The 21,277-nt window shown below is 39.1% G+C and overlaps 2 protein-coding genes and 1 long non-coding RNA gene across 5 annotated transcripts in view; 1 reads left to right on the top strand and 2 right to left on the bottom strand.

The window, feature by feature from the left end:
* The window catches only part of LOC133630757 (uncharacterized), a 40,544-nt gene extending 35,843 nt beyond the window's left edge, over positions 1-4,701 (bottom strand). For 2 of the 3 annotated variants that reach the window (XR_009821339.1, XR_009821338.1), the window contains exons 1-2: positions 3,518-3,598; positions 2,731-2,811 (exon numbers count right to left, since the gene is read on the bottom strand). This is a non-coding gene — a long non-coding RNA (uncharacterized LOC133630757). Of the gene's footprint in view, positions 1-2,730; positions 2,812-3,517; positions 3,599-4,550 lie in introns of those variants that run through there. The other variant, XR_009821337.1, reaches the window with a different exon arrangement.
* iba57 (iron-sulfur cluster assembly factor IBA57) lies at positions 1,829-8,065 on the top strand. Its single transcript, XM_062022474.1, has 3 exons — positions 1,829-2,292; positions 4,566-4,912; positions 7,192-8,065. Exons 1-3 carry the CDS (start codon positions 1,943-1,945, stop codon positions 7,581-7,583), a joined length of 1,089 nt encoding a protein of 362 aa, XP_061878458.1. The 5' UTR covers positions 1,829-1,942; the 3' UTR covers positions 7,584-8,065.
* On the bottom strand, positions 7,180-21,095 carry jmjd4 (jumonji domain containing 4). Its single transcript, XM_062022471.1, has 6 exons — positions 20,094-21,095; positions 19,859-20,024; positions 16,580-16,705; positions 16,251-16,518; positions 16,041-16,187; positions 7,180-10,742 (listed from the first exon to the last, which is right to left on the bottom strand). The coding sequence occupies exons 1-6, from the start codon at positions 20,356-20,358 to the stop codon at positions 10,407-10,409; spliced, it is 1,308 nt and encodes a 435-aa protein (XP_061878455.1). The 5' UTR covers positions 20,359-21,095; the 3' UTR covers positions 7,180-10,406.
* Positions 21,096-21,277: the final 182 nt, after the last annotated feature.

Here is a 21,277-nt window from a genome sequence, read left to right on the forward strand (position 1 = left end):
TACTAATTTCAGCAGTAATTCAACTCATCATAGTTTGTTAACATGTACAACTTTTTCCGATGCTGCCACAGAAAGACAGGTTTTATGCCACTCCTTTTTTCTCATTTTGTCCACCAAACATTTTATGCTGTGCGTGAATGCACAAAGGTGAGCCTTGTTGATTTTATTGATTTGCTGGAGTGCTTATCAGGCATATTTGGTCAATCCATGACTGCAAGCTAATCGATGCTAACATGCTATTTAGGCTAGCTGTATGTACATATTGCATCATTATGCCTCGTGTGTAGGTATATTTGAGCTCATTAAATTTCCTTTACTTATGTCTTCTTTGTATTTAATCTATATTTGCATATCTCATGACTAGGGCTGCAACAACTAATCGATTAAATCGATTAAAATTGATTATAAAAATAGTTGGCAATTAATTAAGTCATCGATTCGTTGGATCTATGCTATGCGCATGCGCACAGGCAATTTATTTATGTTTTTATTTATTTTTGTTTAAATTTAATTTTTATTTTTTATAAACCTTTATTTATAAACTGCAACATGTACAAACAGCTGAGAAACAATAATCAAAATAAGTATGGTGCCAGTATGCTGGGTTTTTCTCCAATAAAATACTGGAAAGGATAGAAATGTAGTTTGTCTCTTTTATCTGATTATTAATTGATTAATCGAAGTAATAATCGACAGATTAATCGATTATCATATTAATCGTTAGTTGCAGCCCTACTCATGACACACTATCTGTATGCAATTGGCTGCATTTCTGATAGTTGTTTGTGTGCCATGTTGTTCCAGACCACAGCAAATGTTACCCAGCTTGCAAATATTGTACTAAATCCATTAGAAGAAGACAGCCTGCCGTTTCCTTAAACTTGGAGACAGACATCTATACTTTTGGCCATTCTGAGCCAGTCATTTCCAGAAGTTATCTCATCCTGTGAGAAGCCTCCATTTTACTAATGATTTCCAATGCTGCAAAAACGTGTACAGAGAAAATTAAAATACAACATTTCTGACAACGAAGATTTGCGTCAGCCTTTGATAGTAGGCTGATATAACTAATATATACACTTAAATCATGTGTTGTCGTCATTATAACACTTATATAAGACTTTTAAAATAATTTTGATAGTTGGCTAATATAGCTAATGTAGACACTTACATCATATGTTGTCTTCATTATAACACTTATAAAATGCTTTTAATTTTTTGCGGCTCGAGACAGATTTTTATTTAAAATGTTTGGTCCAATATGGCTCTTTCAACATTTTGGGTTGCCAACTCCTGCTCGCCTATCCTAATTTTAGCGACTGCACATTACCAAATAATACATCATATGAAGATGTGATGACGACTTCACACTATAATTTTTAACGACCGTACATTATAAAATACATAATAGTAAGATGTGACGGGGACTGTACACTATAACTTTTGACAGTTTAAAGTTAAACGCTTGAGTCCCAACAGTCCAACAATTAAATGCTCCCAACACAAAACACAGCTTTTACACAATATGAAACAAATTCTTCATGTATCGAGCCACACTATTATTTTCAATTATAGTAGTAAAAATAATATGTATTTTTCTTAACTACAACATGTGTGAGATGATACAGTTTGTTTACATTCAGCCTAAACCATAAGCCTAAACTATACCATGAATTGATTAACGTGGACCCCGACTTAAACAAGTTGAAAAACTTATTCGGGTGTTACCATTTAGTGGTCAATTGTACGGAATATGTAATGTTCTGCACAATCTACTAATAAAAGTTCCAATCAATCAATCAATCAAAAGCCACACACGTGTTCCACTATTATTGTCACGCAGAGCATTGTGGGTATTCCATCATGGCGGCCGCTCCGATGTCCTGTGTTACGTAGCAGGCAGCAACGTTATCGTTAAACTACACAGACAACTCCCTTGACAATGTTCACAATGAGGCTGTGTTGTATCGCAAGACGGGCGACCACCTTTGGTGGTGTTTTCGCCGGCAAATACACCGGCTTCTGGCTCGGCGTTTCGGCCCGAGCGGGGCTCGGAGTGAAGGGCTACAACCAGGCGCCACTTGACGGCCGAGGCGAGCCGACCAAGCTAGCCTGCTGCTACCGCCTGGACCACAGGGCCCTTCTCCGGGTCCATGGACCCGACATTAGTCCCTTCCTACAGGGGCTGATGACCAACGATGTGCTCGCCCTGGAGGAGCCCGGGTGCGGGGCCTTGTATGCGCACATGCTCAACGTTCAAGGCAGAACGCTCCATGACGTCCTGTTGTACAGGTGAGCGATCAAGTGACTTTGTTTGTTTATCCTTGTCTGGCCACAGCATGAGATACACATGGGCAAGGTAATCTGATATTGTATCAGGAATGTAAAGACAGTTTATGTCATGTTGTTGGTATTTTATTGAACGATTCATGCTGTTTTTGGCAGGACTTGGCAACTAATTGCACACAAGTGATTCACTATTTGTCATTTACAAATATCAAAACTTAAAGGGTACAGTAATCCATCCATCCATTTCTACCGCTTGTCCCTTACGGGAGTGTTTTTCAACCACTGTGCTGTTAGATACAGTCGGGTGTGCTGTGGGAGATTATCTAATTTCCTCTTCCACAGACACCACAGCCTGTGTTTCTTTGTGCTCTACCAGCATGTTCTCAAGCGTCTTGAGGAAAACAGTAGAGGAGGAAGCAAAATAGAATAGTATCAGCTTACTTTCTTTTCTCTCGTTTTTGAGTGTTGGGTCTGGTCCTCTTTACTCGGTTTTTGCAGGTCTTTTTTCTCTCGATGGTCCTCCTGAGTTTTGGGATCGCATGGTTTGAGTCTTTTACATTTTTGCCATCCAATCTCCAACCAAAACCCTTCTTCTTCAAATCATAAAAATTATCGCTGCAATTTACACTCCTCTCGCTTGGTGCGTCCAATTTTGCGCAAGTCAATTTGACTGGAGAGGTCAATATTTTCATATGATATTGCCATAATTTGGAAATGTATGCAGGCTGACCCTTTCTTTAGTTGTATTGCTACAACCTGCCACGATGCACTGTCGTAGCATGCATATTTGTTAATTCCTTCAAAATCTGCTTGAAAAGATTGTGATTTTGGATGAAAACCAAAACACAATATGCATTATGAAATTCCCTTTAGTCTTCTGTAAGTGACTTCAGCAGACTGATGCAGCCCCACCCATATTTTCGAGCTAAAAGTGCATGTTCCAAAATGTGCTGAAACTCATCATTAAACAAGCCTAAAATCACTACTGTGTATATTTTTTGTGGATTTTTTGTCTGTAGATATTATTTTTAGATCCAAAACTATAAAAAAAAATAGGTGCCAATGTTGTCAGCATTAGAAATAAAGCAAATCCAATTAATCGGTTCCACACATCCAATAAGATTACCACAAAACACATCACATAGAGAGTAAATATAGTTTTACATGACCACAATGTAAAAACATTTCAATAATGAATTAAATGGATAAATGAACATTACTTTTTTACCTTTGTTGAAGATATGTTGGCGAAGACGGTGATGAGCCACCTATGCTGTGAGTTCTTTAATGATATAATAGTGTTTTTTCCACCTTCTTTATCAAAGGTAATTGTACTCAATATAAAAAACAAGCCCAGAGACTGAGTCACTAAGGGGTGGGATTATTTGCTTGGCCACTCAATTCTGTTAGTAGTTGGTTACGTGCTATGTTTGGCTGCAAATAAACAAAACGGCATCCGAAAACTGGGGCAGACCTGTAGTAAAAATACTAAAAAAAACAACCTAGCATTCTTATTTTAACAATGCTAAAATGTTAACTAACATGTGTCCGATACGAAACATATATTTTGTTCAAAAGGCAAGGATGCTAAAGTTAGCATGCATCAAGTCCCAAAATATTATTGAGGCGTGTACACCTACAAATTAGCTAAAAGAAAACAAAAAAAAAGATAACGTATTTAACCTCAGCATGCTAACAGGTATCATTCGTCAAGTAACTAAATATTTGACGCTTTGGTGTAGACCTGCAAAATTAGATTAGAAAAAAGATAGCATGCTAATTTTAGCATGTTAAAATGCTAACTGTAACATGCATCAAGTCACAAAAAAATGTGCTCAAAACCCTAGGATGCTAAAGTTATAGCATGCATCAAGTACCAAAATATGACTGAGGTGTATAGCTACAAAATTAGTTTTAAGAAAGCTAGCATATTTACATTAGCATGGTGACAGGTATGTTTCGTCAAGTAATAAAATATTTGACGCCAAGGTGCTTTCGTGCTATGTTTGGCTGCAAGATAACCAAAACGACATATGAAAACTGCTGCAGACCCTGTAGTGAAAATTATTTTTGAAAGCCGAATCACAGGAAAAGTGGGGCACACAAAAACAGAAGTACCACTGTATCTGGATTACATGTATGCTAGTGTAACAGTTTGAGTATTAGTTATCGGACGCTACACTTGCATGTCTTCCGATGCATTTGAACCACAACCCATAAGGGGTGCCACAAATGTCTTTTTAAATGGAACATTCACTTACCGTTATTTCTTTCAGCCATCAGGAAGCCGGTGCAGGAAGTGGCGTCCTCCTGGAGTGTGACAGCACCATGAAGGACTCGCTCCTGAGACACCTAAAAATGTACAAGACCCGCAGAAAGATTGACATAAACCTGTGTCCGGACCTTTTTGTGTGGGCGGTGCTTCCCCTGCAAAAAAGTCAGCAACATTTCAGTCAACCTGAATTGTCTTCTCCGGAGAAGGCCGTGGTGTGGCAGATGGATCCGCGAACGCCGCACATGGGGTGGCGTTTGGTGCTGGGTAATCAGGTGGACCCCTGCGATGTGATTGCATTGTGTGAGAAAGGGGAAATCGAGGATTATCACAGGCATCGCTATGCCATAGGTAAGTTGTACAGTAATGTAAGAAATAAGGGCGGTTGGGTACTAAACAGCTTTGTGTTAAAATGAAAAATCAAGTGTAGCAAATTGACAGTATCCTAATGACTAATAATGCCTTAATTACATTGCCATTTAGGGCAACCTCACTCAATTTCCAACTGTACAATGTTGCAATATTAACACATTTTGACTGAAATTTACTTTGTTTTAATTACTCCTGTTCAAACAAAATTGTACCCTCTGCTGGTCTCAGGTACTGACTATACATCCATCCCATCCATTTTCTACCCTTTTCGGGGTCGCAGGGGGTGCTGGAGCCTATCTCAGCTGCATTCGGGCACCCTGGACAAGTCGCCACCTCATTGCAGGGCCAACACAGATAGACAGACAACATTCACATTCATACACTAGGGCCAATTTAGTGTTGCCAATCCACCTATCCCCAGGTGCATGTTTTTGGAGCCGGTAGGAAGCCGGAGTACCCGGAGGGAACCCACGCAGTCACGGGGAGAACATGCAAACTCCACACAGAAAGATCCCGAGCCTGGGATTGAACTCAGGACTACTCAGGACCTTCGTATTGTGAGGCACATGCACTAACCCCTGTTCCACCGTGCTACCCACTGACTATATACGTCCATTGTTAATATAAATAACCCTTCGGTTAAGGTTGTCAAATTTGTTTTCATTGAGGCCCACATCAACGTTACAGCTTTCCTTTGTGTGCCGCTTGTAACAGTGAATATATATTCATATTATTACAGAATTGCCTATGCCTTCGGTTGTTATACAGTATATTTTTTATGTACACTGTTAAATACATTTTTACATTTTGCATTGAAAAACTGGCAGCTCAGTCTCAAATTATACTGCAAAATATTTTACTGTGTATTACTTAAAATGGAAAAGCGGTACCACCGTCTTTTTAAGGTACATTTCTGGAGACAGAGCTATCAGTTGTTTTTTAATTAATTTTGTTTACCATAAAAGCTGTTGTAATTTTCACAGTGTACAATTTGATGGATAAATTGCTTTGTAATCATAAGTCAAGCAGATATTTAAGTATTTATTTATATTTTAACAAAAACCTGTTTGGAATGTATGATAACATATTTGTTACATTATTAGATAATATTAAAGTATAAAAGATAATAAATTACATGCAGTACTTTTTTTTTTTATGTCACAACCATGTCGTCTTTCACCACAACGCACTTCAAATTTTGCGGCTTCACCACAGCTCAGATGATTTTTTGAAGCATATTCTACATTATTGCCCTAAAATACTGGTAAGCATTTTTCAAATATAGAAATGGCTAAATGAATTAATAACAATACTACAGTAGAAGTGGCCACTAGAGGAGCTCAAACCAATCAGAGCATGCTGTTCAGTATCGTGGCCCCTGAGTGGCTTAACGGCAGGCATAATTACTTTATTGGATTAAAAGAGTGCAAAGGTAACTAAAGTGTGTTACTTCATATCTTGAGGGCTCTCATGATGTGGAAAATGTATTTAGAAAGCAGTTTCTAATGTGTTTCCTATTAAAATATTAGATCTATAATTAATATTTTCTATTTTTATAAAAGATAAGCTTTTAGCTTCCGCCTATACCTTTTTGGTCAGGAAATGTAAACCAATACTTGTATTTATTTACCTGCTAAGCACTTGAAGTGTACTGTTTACATGAACTGATGACCAAATAAAAAACATCGAATTTTGCGGAAATTAATTGATCGCGGTCATGTCAGTTATTGGTGATAAACAAGGGATTGCTGTAGTAAGAAAAATAAAGTACTCTTTTTACGCATATTATTTACGGGACATATAAAATGATGCAGCGGGCCAGATCTGGCCCTCGGGCCCTGAGTTGGAAACTTGGTGTCTTAGATCTATCAAATTGGCAGCACGGTGCCTCACAAAAAGAAGGTCCTGGGTTCGACTCCCAGGGCTTGGGGTATTTCGGTGTGGAGTTTGTTGGGTTCTCTCCGGGTACTCTGGCTTCCTCCAAAGACGTGCACCTTGGGATAGGTTGATTGGAAACACTAAATTGATCCTAGTGTGTGAATGTGGTCTCTGTGTTGGCCCTGCGATGAGGTGGTGACTTGTCCAGGGTGTACCCCGCCTTCTGCCCGAATGCAGCTGGGATAGGCTCCAGCTCTTCACAACCCCGAAAGAGACAAGCAGTAGAAAATGGATATTTATGCATTCATCCCTGCACCTAATGATTTTGAAGCATGTTTTATGGCTTTTAGAGTGTTTACCGTGCTGGCTTTGCTGTCTAGGACTTCCCGAGGGCGTAAAGGACCTCCCTCCCGGCGTGGCGTTACCGCTGGAATCCAATCTGGTCTACATGCAAGGCATCAGTTTCAGCAAGGGCTGCTACATCGGCCAGGAGCTCACGGCCAGGACTCATCACACCGGCGTGGTTCGCAAACGCCTCATGCCGGTCCGCTTGTCGGCGCCCATCCAAGGCCTGGAGGAGGGAGCCGCGCTGCAAACGCAGTCGGGCAAGCCAGCTGGGAAACATCGCGCAGGGCTGGGGAAGTTGGGCCTGAGCCTGATCCGCATGGCTCATGCCAAGGAGGTGTTGACGGTCAAATCTGCAGACGACGCCCAAGTGACACTGGAGGCCTCCGTGCCCGACTGGTGGCCTAAAGACGCGCAAAACAACTGAGGAGGAGGTTTTATTTCTTCTTGGAATGTGACTTACATGCTTTGTGACACATTTCAAATAAAAGCCTCCAGTGTCTTTGCCTGACTGACAAAACTTAAATGTTTCCTTGAAGGACAAATGAAGGCATTGACCATGTACTGCAGCACTATACAGCAAAATACCAATCATGTCATTTGATGTGCCTATTAAATTATTTCAAATACAATTTTCAATAAAAGTATCTACATTCTCAAAGTCTACCGTGCAAATAAATATTTGTATGTGTTTTACCATTATTTATGCACATTATACTTTGATGTTATGCAATTCATGATGCATTTTTCAACGTTTGGAGTCCCAAAGAGGGTAAAGATAAGTGTTATCAGTATGTGGCAGTCATGTACCAGAGATGTGTTTAGACTGGAGGTTGATAAGAAAGAAACGGAAGACGAGTCAATAAAACATTGCTCGTACGGATCATCATAAAAACAGAATCTTTGTTTTATTTTCGTGGAATAAGACATCCATCTTTTACCGCTTGTCCCTGTCGGGGTCGCGAGGTGTGCTGGAGCCTATCCCAGCTGCACTCGGGCAGAAGGCGGGGTACACCCTGGACAAGTCGCAACCTCATCTCAGGGCCAACATGAACAACATTTACACACTAAGGACAATGAAGTGTTGCCAATCAACCTATTACAGAACTAATTGTATTTTTTTATAAAAGTCTTTCTTAAAACGATAAAGTTTGGGAATAAGTGGAGTGTGTTTATTCTAATTTTTATTGCTATTCAAGCTATTTCCAGACTATGCCTATTAAGTATGGAGGGCCTTAAAGGCCTACTGAAACCCACTACTACCGACCACGCAGTCTGATAGTTTATATATTAATGATGAAATCTTAACATTGCAACACATGCCAATACGGCCGGGTTAACTTATAAAGTGCAATTTTAAATTTCCCGGAGAACTTCTGGTTCAAAACGCCTTTGGAGGATGACGTACCCGCGTGACGTAGCCAGTTTAACAGAGGTATGGCTTCCCCATTGAAGCCAATACGAAATAGCTCTGTTTTCATTTCATAATTCCACAGTATTCTGGACATCTGTGTTGGTGAATCTGTTGCAATTTGTTCATTGCATTATGGAGAAAGAAGCTGAGCAAGCAAAGAAGAAAGTCGGTGAGAAGCGGAGTATTTTGCGAGGGAAGTCAGTAACACAACACTGTCGGTGTTTCATTGTTTACATTCCCGAAAGATGCAGTCAAGATCGAAGAACTCGTACAACAGAGACTCTTACCAGGAGGACTCTGACTTCGTTAACAGACGCAGACGCGATACCGTGTGTACGCTTCCAAACATTTGATCGCTTGCTATAACTAGCTCGAGCTAGTATGTTATGCGGGATTAATTTGTGGCATATTAAATATAAGCCTTGTTGTGTTGTGGCTAATAGAGTATATATATATGTCTTGTGTTTATTTACTGTTGTAGTCATTCCCAGCTGAATATCAGGTCCCACCCGCGCGCTTCCAAACATTTGATCGCTTGCCCGCACGTGCGTGTCACGTACGTAACTTTGGTTAAATATATAAGCGTTATGAACCTTGGGTTAGGTGAACGGTTCTTTGGGCTGAGTGAGTGTGTGTGTTGTGCAGGTGTTTGAATTGTATTGGCGGGTTATATATACGGGATCCCGTCCATATTACCCGCTTGAGCTATAACTAGCTCGAGCTAGTAGCTAGTAGCTAGGAGCTAGCATAACAAACACCTGGGTGTTTTTATGTGGGAATAATTTGTGGCATATTAAATATAAGCCTGGTTGTGTTGTGGCTAATAGAGTATATATATGTCTTGTGTTTATTTACTGTTTTAGTCATTCCCAGCTGAATATCAGGTCACCCCCGGCTCTCACAGCATCTTCCCTATCTGAATCGCTTCCACTCCCCACTAGTCCTTCACTTGCACTTTACTCATCCACAAATCTTTCATCCTCGCTCAAATTAATGGGGAAATTGTCGCTTTCTCGGTCCGAATCTCTCTCACTTCATGCGGCCATCATTGTAAACAATAGGGAACTTTGCGTATATGTTCAATTGACTACGTCACGCTACTTCCGGTAGGGGCAAGCCTTTTTTTTATCAGATACCAAAAGTTGCGATCTTTATCGTCGTTGTTCTATACTAAATCCTTTCAGCAAAAATATGGCAATATCGCGAAATGATCAAGTATGACACATAGAATAGATCTGCTATCCCCGTTTAAATAAAAAAAATTCATTTCAGTAGGCCTTTATTAGGAAAAAAATATATATTTTGAAAATTAATCAGTCATTAATTCTAATTGTGATAGATTCATAAATGTGTTATCAAATGTCATTTGTTTATTGTAACATTACATTTAATTATTGATTTGATTATGTCAAGTTTTAGAAGATTTTTATGCCATGATTTATTTAATAAAGTAATTAATCAATGAGACATCAAATATTTATTTTAAGGCTTTTTAGAGACTATTTAATTTTGTTTCATTTGGCCCTCCTTAATCAAGACAGGGGATTTAAGAGAGAATCATGGAAAATATAAGGGACTTTACAATAATTGATGACTTAAACAGCCTAATTGATGACTTAAACTACCAAACTATGGAATTGCATGCAGTGAAATATGTATGATGTAACATTCACTTTTTTTGTCCGATGAAAGAATATAAATACTATTAATAAATAAAGCAATGTATTTTTTTAAATTAATTAATAATTCATATTAAAAGTGTCCATATTTCAATATTTCCACATCTGAATTTAAGGGAAATTTACCAAAAATGTACCACTTAGAAATACTGCACCCTCATTCCTGATAGAGGAGATGCTGCCCCCTGGTGGATTGTATGATGTCCCGGATTTGCTGCAGCAATGTTTCTGGCTGCACAGTGGACGCCGAATGATCCAGACGCTTAAAATCTTCGTTGCAGAGCAGCATCTCCAAAATGTTAGCCACTCTCTGCAGGTCAAAGGCAGCGTGGTAAGGTCCGAGGGTGACGAGTGCCTCCGAGAGATGCCGTGGGTAATTGGAGGCGTCTCCTGAGGAGCAGGCATTCAGGAGAGCCATGCGGTTGTCTGCGATGATTTTGAGGAATGATGCAAATTCCCCGTAGTTGATGCCGGAGCAAGCCTTCATAATAACCTAGGAGTGTAAGACACAATGACACTTACTAAAGATCACTTCAAAGGACATTTAATAAAAGGTAATCCTAGATATACAGTAGAGGCCAAAAGTTTGGACACACCTTCTCAGTCAATACGTTTTCTTTATTTTCATGACTATTTACATTGTAGATTGTCACTGAAGGCATCAAAACTATGAATGAACACATGTGGAGTTATGTACTTAACAAAAAAAAGGTGAAATAACTGAAAACATGTTTTATGTTCTAGTTTCTTCAAAATAGCCACCCTTTGCTCTGATTACTTTTTCGCACACTCTTGCAATTCTCTCGATGAGCTTCAAGAGGTAGTCACCTGAAATGGCTTTCACTTCACAGGTGTGCTTGAAGCTCATCGAGAGAATGCCAAGAGTGTGCAAAGCAGTAGTCAGAGCAAAGGGTGGCTATTTTGAAGAAAATAGAACATAAAACATGCTTTCATTTATTTCACCTTTTTTTGTTAGGTACATAACTCCACATAGTTTTGATGCCTTCAGTGACAATCTACAATGTAAATAGTCATGAAAATAAAGAAAATTCATTGAATGAGGAGAAGGTTTGTCCAAAGTTTTGGCCTGTACTGTACCTTAGAGTAGTCAGTGTACAGCTTGTATAGCAGTTTACTATCCAGGAAAAATAAGTCAACACACAGCCAATATTACTTATCTGGTGTTATGATATCACAGCCTGTGTTTTCAGTGTTCTATGCTGGGTTTCTATGGGGTGAAGTTAGTTCTTGTTTGGATTCAAACAACTTCATTATTTTAACAATGTTATCTTAACATTAAGGAAATTTTTTTCTGACAACAGACTTGTTTAAAAGACAGAAAAAAATGTGCTTGGGGCCCCACAGTGAACATGTCTGAATGTTGTAATCAGTGTAACTATTCAGCGTAAGCGCCATTGTTATTGCGGTTATGCTACTATACAAACTGCACACTACTCTAAAGTATATCCGCGTTTCCTTTCTATAGTGTTGTCCCTTAAGGAGATTAATTGTAGTAAAAATATGGGTGTCTCCATACAATCTTTTCACTTCAAATACCAATATTGAAGCCTTGAGTGTAGGCCCATACCGATAGTAATCCCATACTATATCAGCAGGAATCATGGTACATACTTTTATTTTGTAGCGTAGAATATTAGAAACGGTTTGATCAAGTGAACTTACTCAAATAACAAAGGTAGCTATGAAAATACTAACCTTATGGCAGAATAATGCTTTTGAAGTTGTGTGATAGTTTGTGTTTTGGGGACACCTAGTGGCCACAATAATTCATTAAATTAGGGGCATGATGCAGAAAGTTGATGCGCTTATTGCAGGATACTTTGGAATATGCTTCTGGCTTAGAGACTTCGCATCTGTAAGTAATATGCAAATATTATTATTTGATACTTGTTTGTATTAAAAAATACTTTTACATTGCAATATTGTTTAATTAGGGATACTTAGCTTGTGTGCTATTGTGTGCTTAGCTTTTGTGTACCTGCTAGCCTACCATGTTTACCTTTTGAAAACGACGTCACTAAAATACAACAAAATATCAACATTTTGTGCTTATTGGAGGACATTTAGAAGTAGCTATGAAAATACTAACCTTATGGCAGATTAATGCTTTTGAAGTTGTGTGATAATTTGTGTTTTGGGGACACCTATTGGTCCCAATAATTTATGAAATGAGGGGCATGATGCAGGAAGTTGACGCGCTTATTGCAGGATACTTTGGAATATGCTTCTGGCTTAGAGACTTCGTATCTTTAAGTGATATGCAACTATAATTATTTGATACGTGTTTGTATTGACAAAGACTTTTACACTGCAATATTGTTTAATTAAGGATACTTAGCTTGTGTGCTATTGTGTGCTTAGCTGTTGTGTAGCCGCTAGCCTACCATGTTTACCTTTTGAAAACAACTTCACTAAAATACAAGAAAAGATCAACATGTTGTACTTATCGGAGGACATTAAGATGGTAACTGGGTGTCGAGCTTTGCACACGTAAACTGCTTGCAACTCAGGATGAGTACCGTTCACATTTGAACCGATACAATAACAATTCCTAATACCTGGGAATCGATACCAGTATTCTGTACTTTTATATGTATAAATAGTAGTTGTTTAAAAAAAAAATATTAAATTTTTTTTTTTATTGCAACATTTAAAAAAATTGCTGATTATGATAACTCTTGTGCAGTTGTTGTGTCTGGTTTTATTATCACTTTTCTGGGTCTCATATTCAAGCATGGCATTAAGTTGCAATTACAGTTGCAAGTCCAAGACCCTAGATGGCAGTAGTGTATAGTTTATGGTGTGTTGGCTTGTCAATTCAGTATTTGCCAAATCAATAGTCTTTTGTTGCGCCCTAAAAAGTGTTAATTGCTGGGTTGCAATCACGTGACCTAAACACATTTCCCGGTTTTAGGTGGAGGGCAAGAGTCCTGTTAGGCTACTGTTTGTTTACCTGCATTAGTGCAGATTTGGGCATATTTTGAAAGGTTTAGAGGCAAGTTGACAAGCTATCATAAAAAAATATTGAAATGTGATGTAGTGAATTTATACACTGTTAAGAAAAATAATGTTCTAAAGATTCATCATCGCCACAGTCGACTGTTCAATTTACTGCTCGACCGCACTTCCTTCGACACTCACAAACATTTTAAGTACAAAAGATTAATGTCTTTAAGATTAAAGATTAAAGTACCAATGATTGTCACACACACACTAGATGTGGTGAAATTTGTCCTCTGCATTTGTCCCATCCCCTTGGGGAGCAGTGGGCAGCAGCGGCACCGCGCCCGGGAATCATTTTGGTGATTTAACCCCCAACTCCAACCCTATGTTGCTGAGTGCCAAGCAGGGAGGTTATGGGTCCCATTTTTATAGACATCAGGTGAGGTCCACCAATTAAGCATTAATCCATGAAAGACAATGTTGGATGGTTGGTAGAGCGGCCCTGCCAGTAACCTGAGGGTTTCTGGTTTGATCCCCATCCTAGTCACATCCGTTGTGTCCTTGAGCAAGACACTTCACTCTTGCTCCTGATGGGTCGTGGTTAGGGCCTTGCATGGCAGCTCCCGCCATCAGTGTGTGAATAGGTGAACGTGGTAATAGTGTCAAAGCGCTATACAAGTATAACCCATTTATTTACCATTTATTGGTGCATAGGTATGCAACAAATTTGATTGACATTACTGAGTGACATATTGCTGTGATTGTGATGCTAATGAGAAAAAGGATACTTTTTGTTTTTGCAGTTGATTTCCTGGTAAAAATATTTGGCTGCCATCTACAATTCATGTCCGAGGTTGTTTTAATGCTGTGAAGTTTGTCTAATTGCTTAGCTATCTGTCCCTGTTGTTTCTTAATGTTTGGGTTATGACAATATTTAGCCATATCAATATTCAATATATTGTTGAGCCTACTAAAGATGTATTAATATAGCTTATCAATACTATTAAATATAGTTTCTTGATGCCAACGAATAGCTCCAAAGTCGCTATAGCGTGGTCATCTATAATTTCGTCATGCTCATGTTTGATAAAAAATAAAACATTTTATTCTATTCAATCCAGGTGCAATAAAGCACAACAACATCTAAGCTTTTAGTTTCTGCTATGAAATCGACAACAAAACACAGTAAATTGGACCAACAAACACAATATTTATTACTAGAACATAACGTGGCGTTAGTTTATTTCCACAATCAGAGGTCTTCGCACTTATATTTAGGCATAGCAACCATGTTACAACTTAAAAGAACACAAACAAGTTAATGTGATCTCTTGTCCTTAGATTTTGCTTAGTTCTGCTCTCAAACACTACCTATTGCTGGGATGTTACGGACGTCACGTTAGGCTCATGTTTCGCCCAATGAATACGCATGGTGATCAAGCGAGCTCTGTTTTCAATGGGTACTAGGCGCAATTGAGCCTTTCTCAAGAAGAAAAATTCCCTATGCTTGTGTTGTTTTCAACTGTACGAACCGTTCAAATCGCTGAAAGGATAAACTTTTCTTCAGAGTTCCTCGAGATGTTATCAAAAAGGGTGGAAAAGTGCAACATTTGTGGAAACGACGACGAGAAAAGCATGCAGCGCACATTGTAGTCCAAGGAAACAGAGTCAAAGAATGCATGACTTTGCAGTGATCACTTTGGTAAAGTTTTGTTTGATATACTTTTAACATTTATTATTTGCCATTTAAGTATTAGCTTGTTTGCCCTCCATGTGCATTACACCGCAAGGAAGAAAAGCGGGCGTGACGTCATGTGCAACCCATCAATACTGTAAGTATTGTACTTCTTATGCACCAGCTGTTTGACTGTAATGTGCATCTTAGTTGCAGTTTTCATTAACAAATTTGTAGACGTTGAAAATGCTAATGTTAATCAGTAGCATGTCAATAGCAGAGCCAAAAAGTCAGGCCAAAAGTCATTCAATGCGTTTCCTTATTTTCATAACTATTTACATTTATGAATGAACACACAAAACTATGAATGAACATATGTGGAGTTATGTACTTAACAAAAAAAGGGAAATAACTGAAAACATATTTTATATTCTAGTTTCTTCAAAACAGCCACCCTTTGCTCTGATTACTTTTTCGCACACTCTTGGCATTCTCTCGATGAGCTTCAGGACGTAGTCACCTGAAATGGTTTTCACTTCACAGGTGTGCTTGAAGCTCATCGAGAGAATGCCAAGACTCCACATGTGTTCATTCATAGTTTGGATGCCTTCAGTGACAATCTACAATGTAAATAGTCATGAAAATAAAGAAAACACATTGTGTGTCCCAACTTTTGGCCTGTACTGTAGATTAGCATCAAGCTAGCACATTTTTGGAAATTGGAGCCTTACTTAACTTACTTTGGAGCGTTTTGGAGTCAATTGCTTTGTTGGCATTGAAAATTACAACTTTACCTGGAGGTAGTTTGGCTAAGTCCGCTCTCAGTGCTGCTGGAGTGCAACCAGGCGTGATGTCAAGTACAACTTAGGGACCGTAACATGGCTCAGTTGGATTTTACATGAATTTGATGTGCCCAGCTGGAGCGGCGAGACTGGGTCCGTGCAAAAAAAAAAGACGACCTGATCCGGTACCCATGTACAGATAAGATCTTTGTATCTGCGCTTTTATCTGAGATTTTAGAGGCAAGCCTATATAACCAGAAACTTTTTTTTTTTGCTCATATTGGACTGATATCAAAATGGGATCGGGACACACCTAAGTAAAATGCACAAAATCCGTTGTGTGATGTAGCAAATCCTCATTTTAACATACCTGACAGTGCTGATGCCATGAATCCATGGTGTTCCTCCACTCATCTATCTCTTTCTGCACAGACAACAGCTCCGTCTGCAGGAACTGCCACATGATGTCTACGTTGCAGCCGTTCAACCAGTTATGATTGATGGAGATGGTGTCCTCCTGAAAGACAGGAGATAAATAGTGAGGATATTTTGACATGAGATTGTGCCTTTTTATTTTTACCAAATTATAAACTTGATGATGCCAGCCACTGGGCACAAAAATAATCTCGCCGGCCTCTTGAATGATCTCCAGAGGCTGACAGGCCTCTTGGGCGTGCGGGTAAAGGCTTGGGTCGCGTAGTTCGCTTGATGTGACGTCATACGGGAGATTGTCGTGCGTGTCTCTTAAAAACTCCTCTTGGCCAGGAGGGTACAGCAGCCACTTCTTCCTGCCGCAGATGTTCGCTGACCAGCTGTAGGAGCGGAACACGTCGGCGTGGAACGGCGTCCTAGGCATAGACGGAGCATTAATATGGAATATCAACGCTAATCTAGTTAATGCAACATTACCATGATCCTTTGGGTCCCATGTAGACAAAGCGGTAGTCGTCCACTTCAAGCGCATCCCAGTACTCGTTCAGCCAATCGGAAGTGAAGAAGACCGGCGCGGTATAAACATTGCGTTCTGGAAAGTCCCTGCAGATTAAAGATAATATTACATCTAGTTTGTCGACACCCCGGTAATTGGCTGACTGATGTCAATATAAGCCATTGGTAGCACATGTGAATTTTGCCAGACACACAAAGAGCAATATGAAACGATTCATTAATTTCCTCCATTACAATATATTTTCATTATTTAGTTTTTATATGACATTTGACATTATCCATCCATCCATCCATGTTCTACCGCTTGTCCTCTTCGGGGTCACGGGGGGTGCTGGAGCCTACAATATACTATACTAAATTATACTACAGGTATACTATATTATACTTTATTATATTATTCAAATATATGAAATACTATACTATATTATGCTACATTATAATATACTGATCTATGTTACGCTATGCTATACTATACAATACTATACTATGCTAAATAATACCATACTACACTACAATAAACTATATTATGCTATACTATACTATAGAGTTGTCCCTTTTGGCCTAAATTAAGCAACCATAAAAATGGCTAAATGAACTAAAATATCAATACTACAGTAGTACTGGCCACTAGATGAGACCAAACCAATTCGAGCGCATTGTTCTGTATCATGGCCACTGATTGGCTCAGCCTCAGGGAGCATCCAGTCCCACCTTTACCAATGCAAATGGGATTATGTGGGTGTTAGTTAATGTCTAGAGTAGGGCTGCAACTAACGATTAATTTGATAATCTGTCGATTATTACTTCGATTAATCGATTAATAATCGGATAAAATAGACAAACTACATTTCTATCCTTTCCAGTATTTTATTGAAAAAAAACAGCATACTGGCACTATACTTATTTTGATTATTGTTTCTCAGCTGTTTGTACATGTTGCAGTTTATAAATAAAGGTTTATAAAAAAATGTAAAAAAATAAAATAAATAAAAAACTAATTTTTTTAAATAAAAATAAATAATTGCCTCTGCGCATGCGCATAGCATAGATCCAATGAATCGATGACTAAATTAATCGCCAACTATTTTTATAATCGATTTTAATCGATTTAATCGATTAGTTGTTGCAGCCCTAGTCTAGAGTGCTCTCACAATGTTACGAATTGTATTTTTAAGGTTTTTTTCCCCGCTCTAGCTATGAAAATATTAGAGTTACTGTATAATTACCAATTCCTGCTTTGTGGAAATTAATTTACCGCGGTCAGGCCCAGAAACAATCAACAGCGATAAACAAGGGTTTGCTGTATACATACTATAATTCATATCTAACAGGGCTGCTGCAGTAACTTCACTGTATGTCTTGATTACAGTTGCAATAAAGCTTAACAAATATTTATACAATTGGTGCATTTTGCCATGCTTCAAAATAAAAGCATGGCAGTATTAATCCGGATTCAAGTGGTTCCCAGTACTCGTTCAGCCAATCGGAAGTGAAGAAGATCACCGTGGTATAAACATTACGTTCTGGAAAGTCTCTGCAGTTTAAAGATAATATTACATTTAGTTTGTCGACACCCCGGTAATTGGCTGACTGATGTCAACATAAACGGTTGTCAATACAAACCATTGCTTGCACATGTGACTTTTGCCAGAGACACAGAGAGCAATATGAAACGATTCATTCATTTCCTCCATTACAATATATTTTCATTATTTAGTTTTTCTATGACATTTGACATTTTACTATACAAAATTATACTATACTATATTATTCTAATCTATGATATACTATACTAAATTATGCTACATTATACTATACTGATCTATCTTACGCTATGCTATACTATACTAAATAATACCATACTACTACTGTGGGGCAGTATAGTATAGCTCGGATGGTAGAGTGGCCGTGCCAGCAACTTGAGGGTTGCAGGTTCGATCCCCGCTTCCGCCATCCTAGTCACTGCTGTTGTGTCCTTGGGCAAGACACTTTACCCACCTGCTCCCAGTGCCACCCACTCTGGTTTAAATGTAACTTAGATATTGGGTTTCACTATGTAAAGCGCTTTGAGTCACTAGAGAAAAGCGCTATATAAATATAATTCACTTCACTTCACTACTATACTACAGTAAACTATATTATGCTATACTATACTATACTATACTATAGAGTTGTCCCTTGCCACATTAAACTTCCAAGTTTGCGGTTTCACAACATTGAATATTTTTACTGTTTTAGTTTGTTTTTTGATTCATTTTAATCATATTCTATGGAGTTTTGGCCACATACAGTACACTCTATCGCCCACATTCTTGCCACTGCTGATGTGGCTTCTTTGCCAAGGTCTGAAGGACAACACCAGATATGAAGTCGGAGTCCAGGGAGGAGAAAACAGAGGAAGATTCTCGAAAGGCCACGCCTGGAGGACGCCACCTCATTGCGCATTCATACCTTGTGTTATATATTGTAAGAGCGCGATGGGAAAGGGCGCGTCCGCGAGGGGGAAGGGCGCGTCCGGACAGCCCTGTGTAAGCCGCCGTGTTGAATGCTACAAGGGACAGATAGCGCTCAGACAAATTGTATTCGAATTGTATCTAATAGGGAATAAATCCATCCATCCATTTTCTACCGCTTGTCCCTTTCAGGGTTGCAGGGGGTGCTGGAATACTTCTGATTTTAAGTTTACGCATTGTGTCCTCTTTAAACATCTTCTGGCTCCAGAATAAACAAATACGTCAACACCCTCCATCCATCCATTCTCTACCGCTTGTGCCTTTTTGGAGTCGCGGGGGGTGCTGAAGCCTATCTCAGCTGCATTCGGGCGGAAGGCGGTATACACCCTGGACAAATCGCCACCTCATCACAGGGCCAACACAGATAGACAGACAACATTCACACTCACATTCACACACTAGGGCCAATTTTAGTGTTGCCAATTAACCTATCCCCAGGTGCATGTCTTTGGAGGTGGGAGGAACCCACGCAGTCACAGGGAGAACATGCAAACTCCACACAGAAAGATCCCGAGCTCGGGATTGAACTCAGGACTACTCAGGACCTTCGTATTGTGAGGCACATGCACTAACCCCTGGACCACCGTGCTGCCCTACGTCGACACCATGCTTCAAAATAAAAGCATGGCAGTATTAATCTGGTTTAATACTCCCATGATTCTCTTTTGAAGCTTACTTTGCACTGAACAGGAAGTCATCCTGTGCATTGTTATCATGAGTATTGTACCTTGGCATATGCCAGTCTTTAAGGTAAAGGCATCCTTTAGGAGACGAGTGGCCGTTCTGGATGTGCTCCTTCCAATATTGTATGAATTCTTTGAAAGGCATGACTTGTTTGGGGTTTGTATTGTATTCCTTTGCATTACAGTTGGCCACAGGGACAGGAGTCTCATCTGAAATTAATGGGAAAACAAGCAATATTATATTCATGCACTCACAACGATCATATATGAAATATTTACCAAATTCTTGCAGCAGTTTCTGGAAATTAGGCTTCCCCTCCTCAGTCACCCATTGTTTCCTACACTTCCACTCTTCGGTGAATCTTTTGGAAAACATGCACGGGTGGTTGGGAAGCAAATATTTTTTGAAAAACTTGGAATAGCCCAGCTCTTTATCAATGTAGTCGACAAAATGCGAGGAACAAAACTGCTCGTAGGACTGCCTGGGGATTTTGACAAGGCTGCAACAGTTGCGGTACGCATCCCTGTCCATGTTGGTAAACATGAGCCTGGCTAGCCTTTTAGCAAGGTTACCTGTTGGAAATGCTACAATTTGTGTGCCATGCACCTTAACTGTAAATCTAGATGAGTTCAAACATTACAGGGAAAATGTATATTTATGCACCATGGAGGTGACACCATTCCGGAGATGTATTCGCGGTCCGTCAAAGAAAAACATATCCATTCTGCTGTACTTAAGTCCTTTACACCGTGAATAACATGTGTATAAAGCAGTGCTAATCATACAAATTAAATATAATTATTAATTGATGATAAATACTTGTCCTCCCTCTGCTTGCTAGCTAAAGTGTTTGTCGAAAAAGCAATGTGGTGGTAGGCCGGAAATACCAGCGAACATTCAAGTCGGACAGTAAACACTGTCGGACTCATCAGGACGTATGACGTCACTTCCGTTTTTAAAAAAACACGAACCCTCCAACAACAGTATATTCATAAATGATTAGTTGAGTTAAGATAAGATCAGTTAAGATACATTTTTCAATTGAAAGACGTTCAACCCCAAAAGTCATGATTCACAGCGGGAAAATTTGTGAAAATTGTGACGTCACTTCCGGAAAACAAAGCATGAACTCTATTAGTATAAATAATGTGTACGTTTTGATATATATTCAATGGTTAAAATTGTATGTGTTTAATCAATTTTACTCGAATCCTTCCTGTTCCGACGGATTTTCATTTACCAGTCCGTCAGCAAATATTAAAGTCGGACAGTACATCCTGTCACACTCAGGAGGAAATGAGACGTGATGGTGAATGTCACTTTTTGGCCAGTATAATACCATAAATGCTGATAATTATTATATATTGGCATGTTTACACAACTGTACCACTCAAACATTGTGGCTGTTACGTTTTAGCCAGTCTGTCCGTAGACTTTCTCGTCGGAAATTAAAGACCGCGAC

Source organism: Entelurus aequoreus, linkage group LG16 (assembly GCF_033978785.1).
Source record: "Entelurus aequoreus isolate RoL-2023_Sb linkage group LG16, RoL_Eaeq_v1.1, whole genome shotgun sequence".
Classification (NCBI taxonomy): Eukaryota; Metazoa; Chordata; class Actinopteri; order Syngnathiformes; family Syngnathidae; genus Entelurus; species Entelurus aequoreus.

What these genes read in the sequence shown, in the direction of transcription:
- iba57 (XM_062022474.1), top strand. Translation starts at nt 1,943, where the DNA reads ATGTTCACAATGAGGCTGTGTTGTATCGCAAGACGGGCGACCACCTTT. An exon ending in CATGACGTCCTGTTGTACAG is followed by an intron (nt 2,293 to 4,565) that starts GTGAGCGATCAA and finishes TATTTCTTTCAG; the next exon opens with CCATCAGGAAGCCGGTGCAG. An exon ending in CAGGCATCGCTATGCCATAG is followed by an intron (nt 4,913 to 7,191) that starts GTAAGTTGTACA and finishes TTTGCTGTCTAG; the next exon opens with GACTTCCCGAGGGCGTAAAG.
- jmjd4 (XM_062022471.1), bottom strand. Translation starts at nt 20,358, where the DNA reads ATGTTTACCAACATGGACAGGGATGCGTACCGCAACTGTTGCAGCCTT. An exon ending in GAAACTGCTGCAAGAATTTG is followed by an intron (nt 20,025 to 20,093) that starts GTAAATATTTCA and finishes CATTAATTTCAG; the next exon opens with ATGAGACTCCTGTCCCTGTG. An exon ending in CATGGCATCAGCACTGTCAG is followed by an intron (nt 10,743 to 16,040) that starts GTATGTTAAAAT and finishes TTACACTCCTAG; the next exon opens with GTTATTATGAAGGCTTGCTC.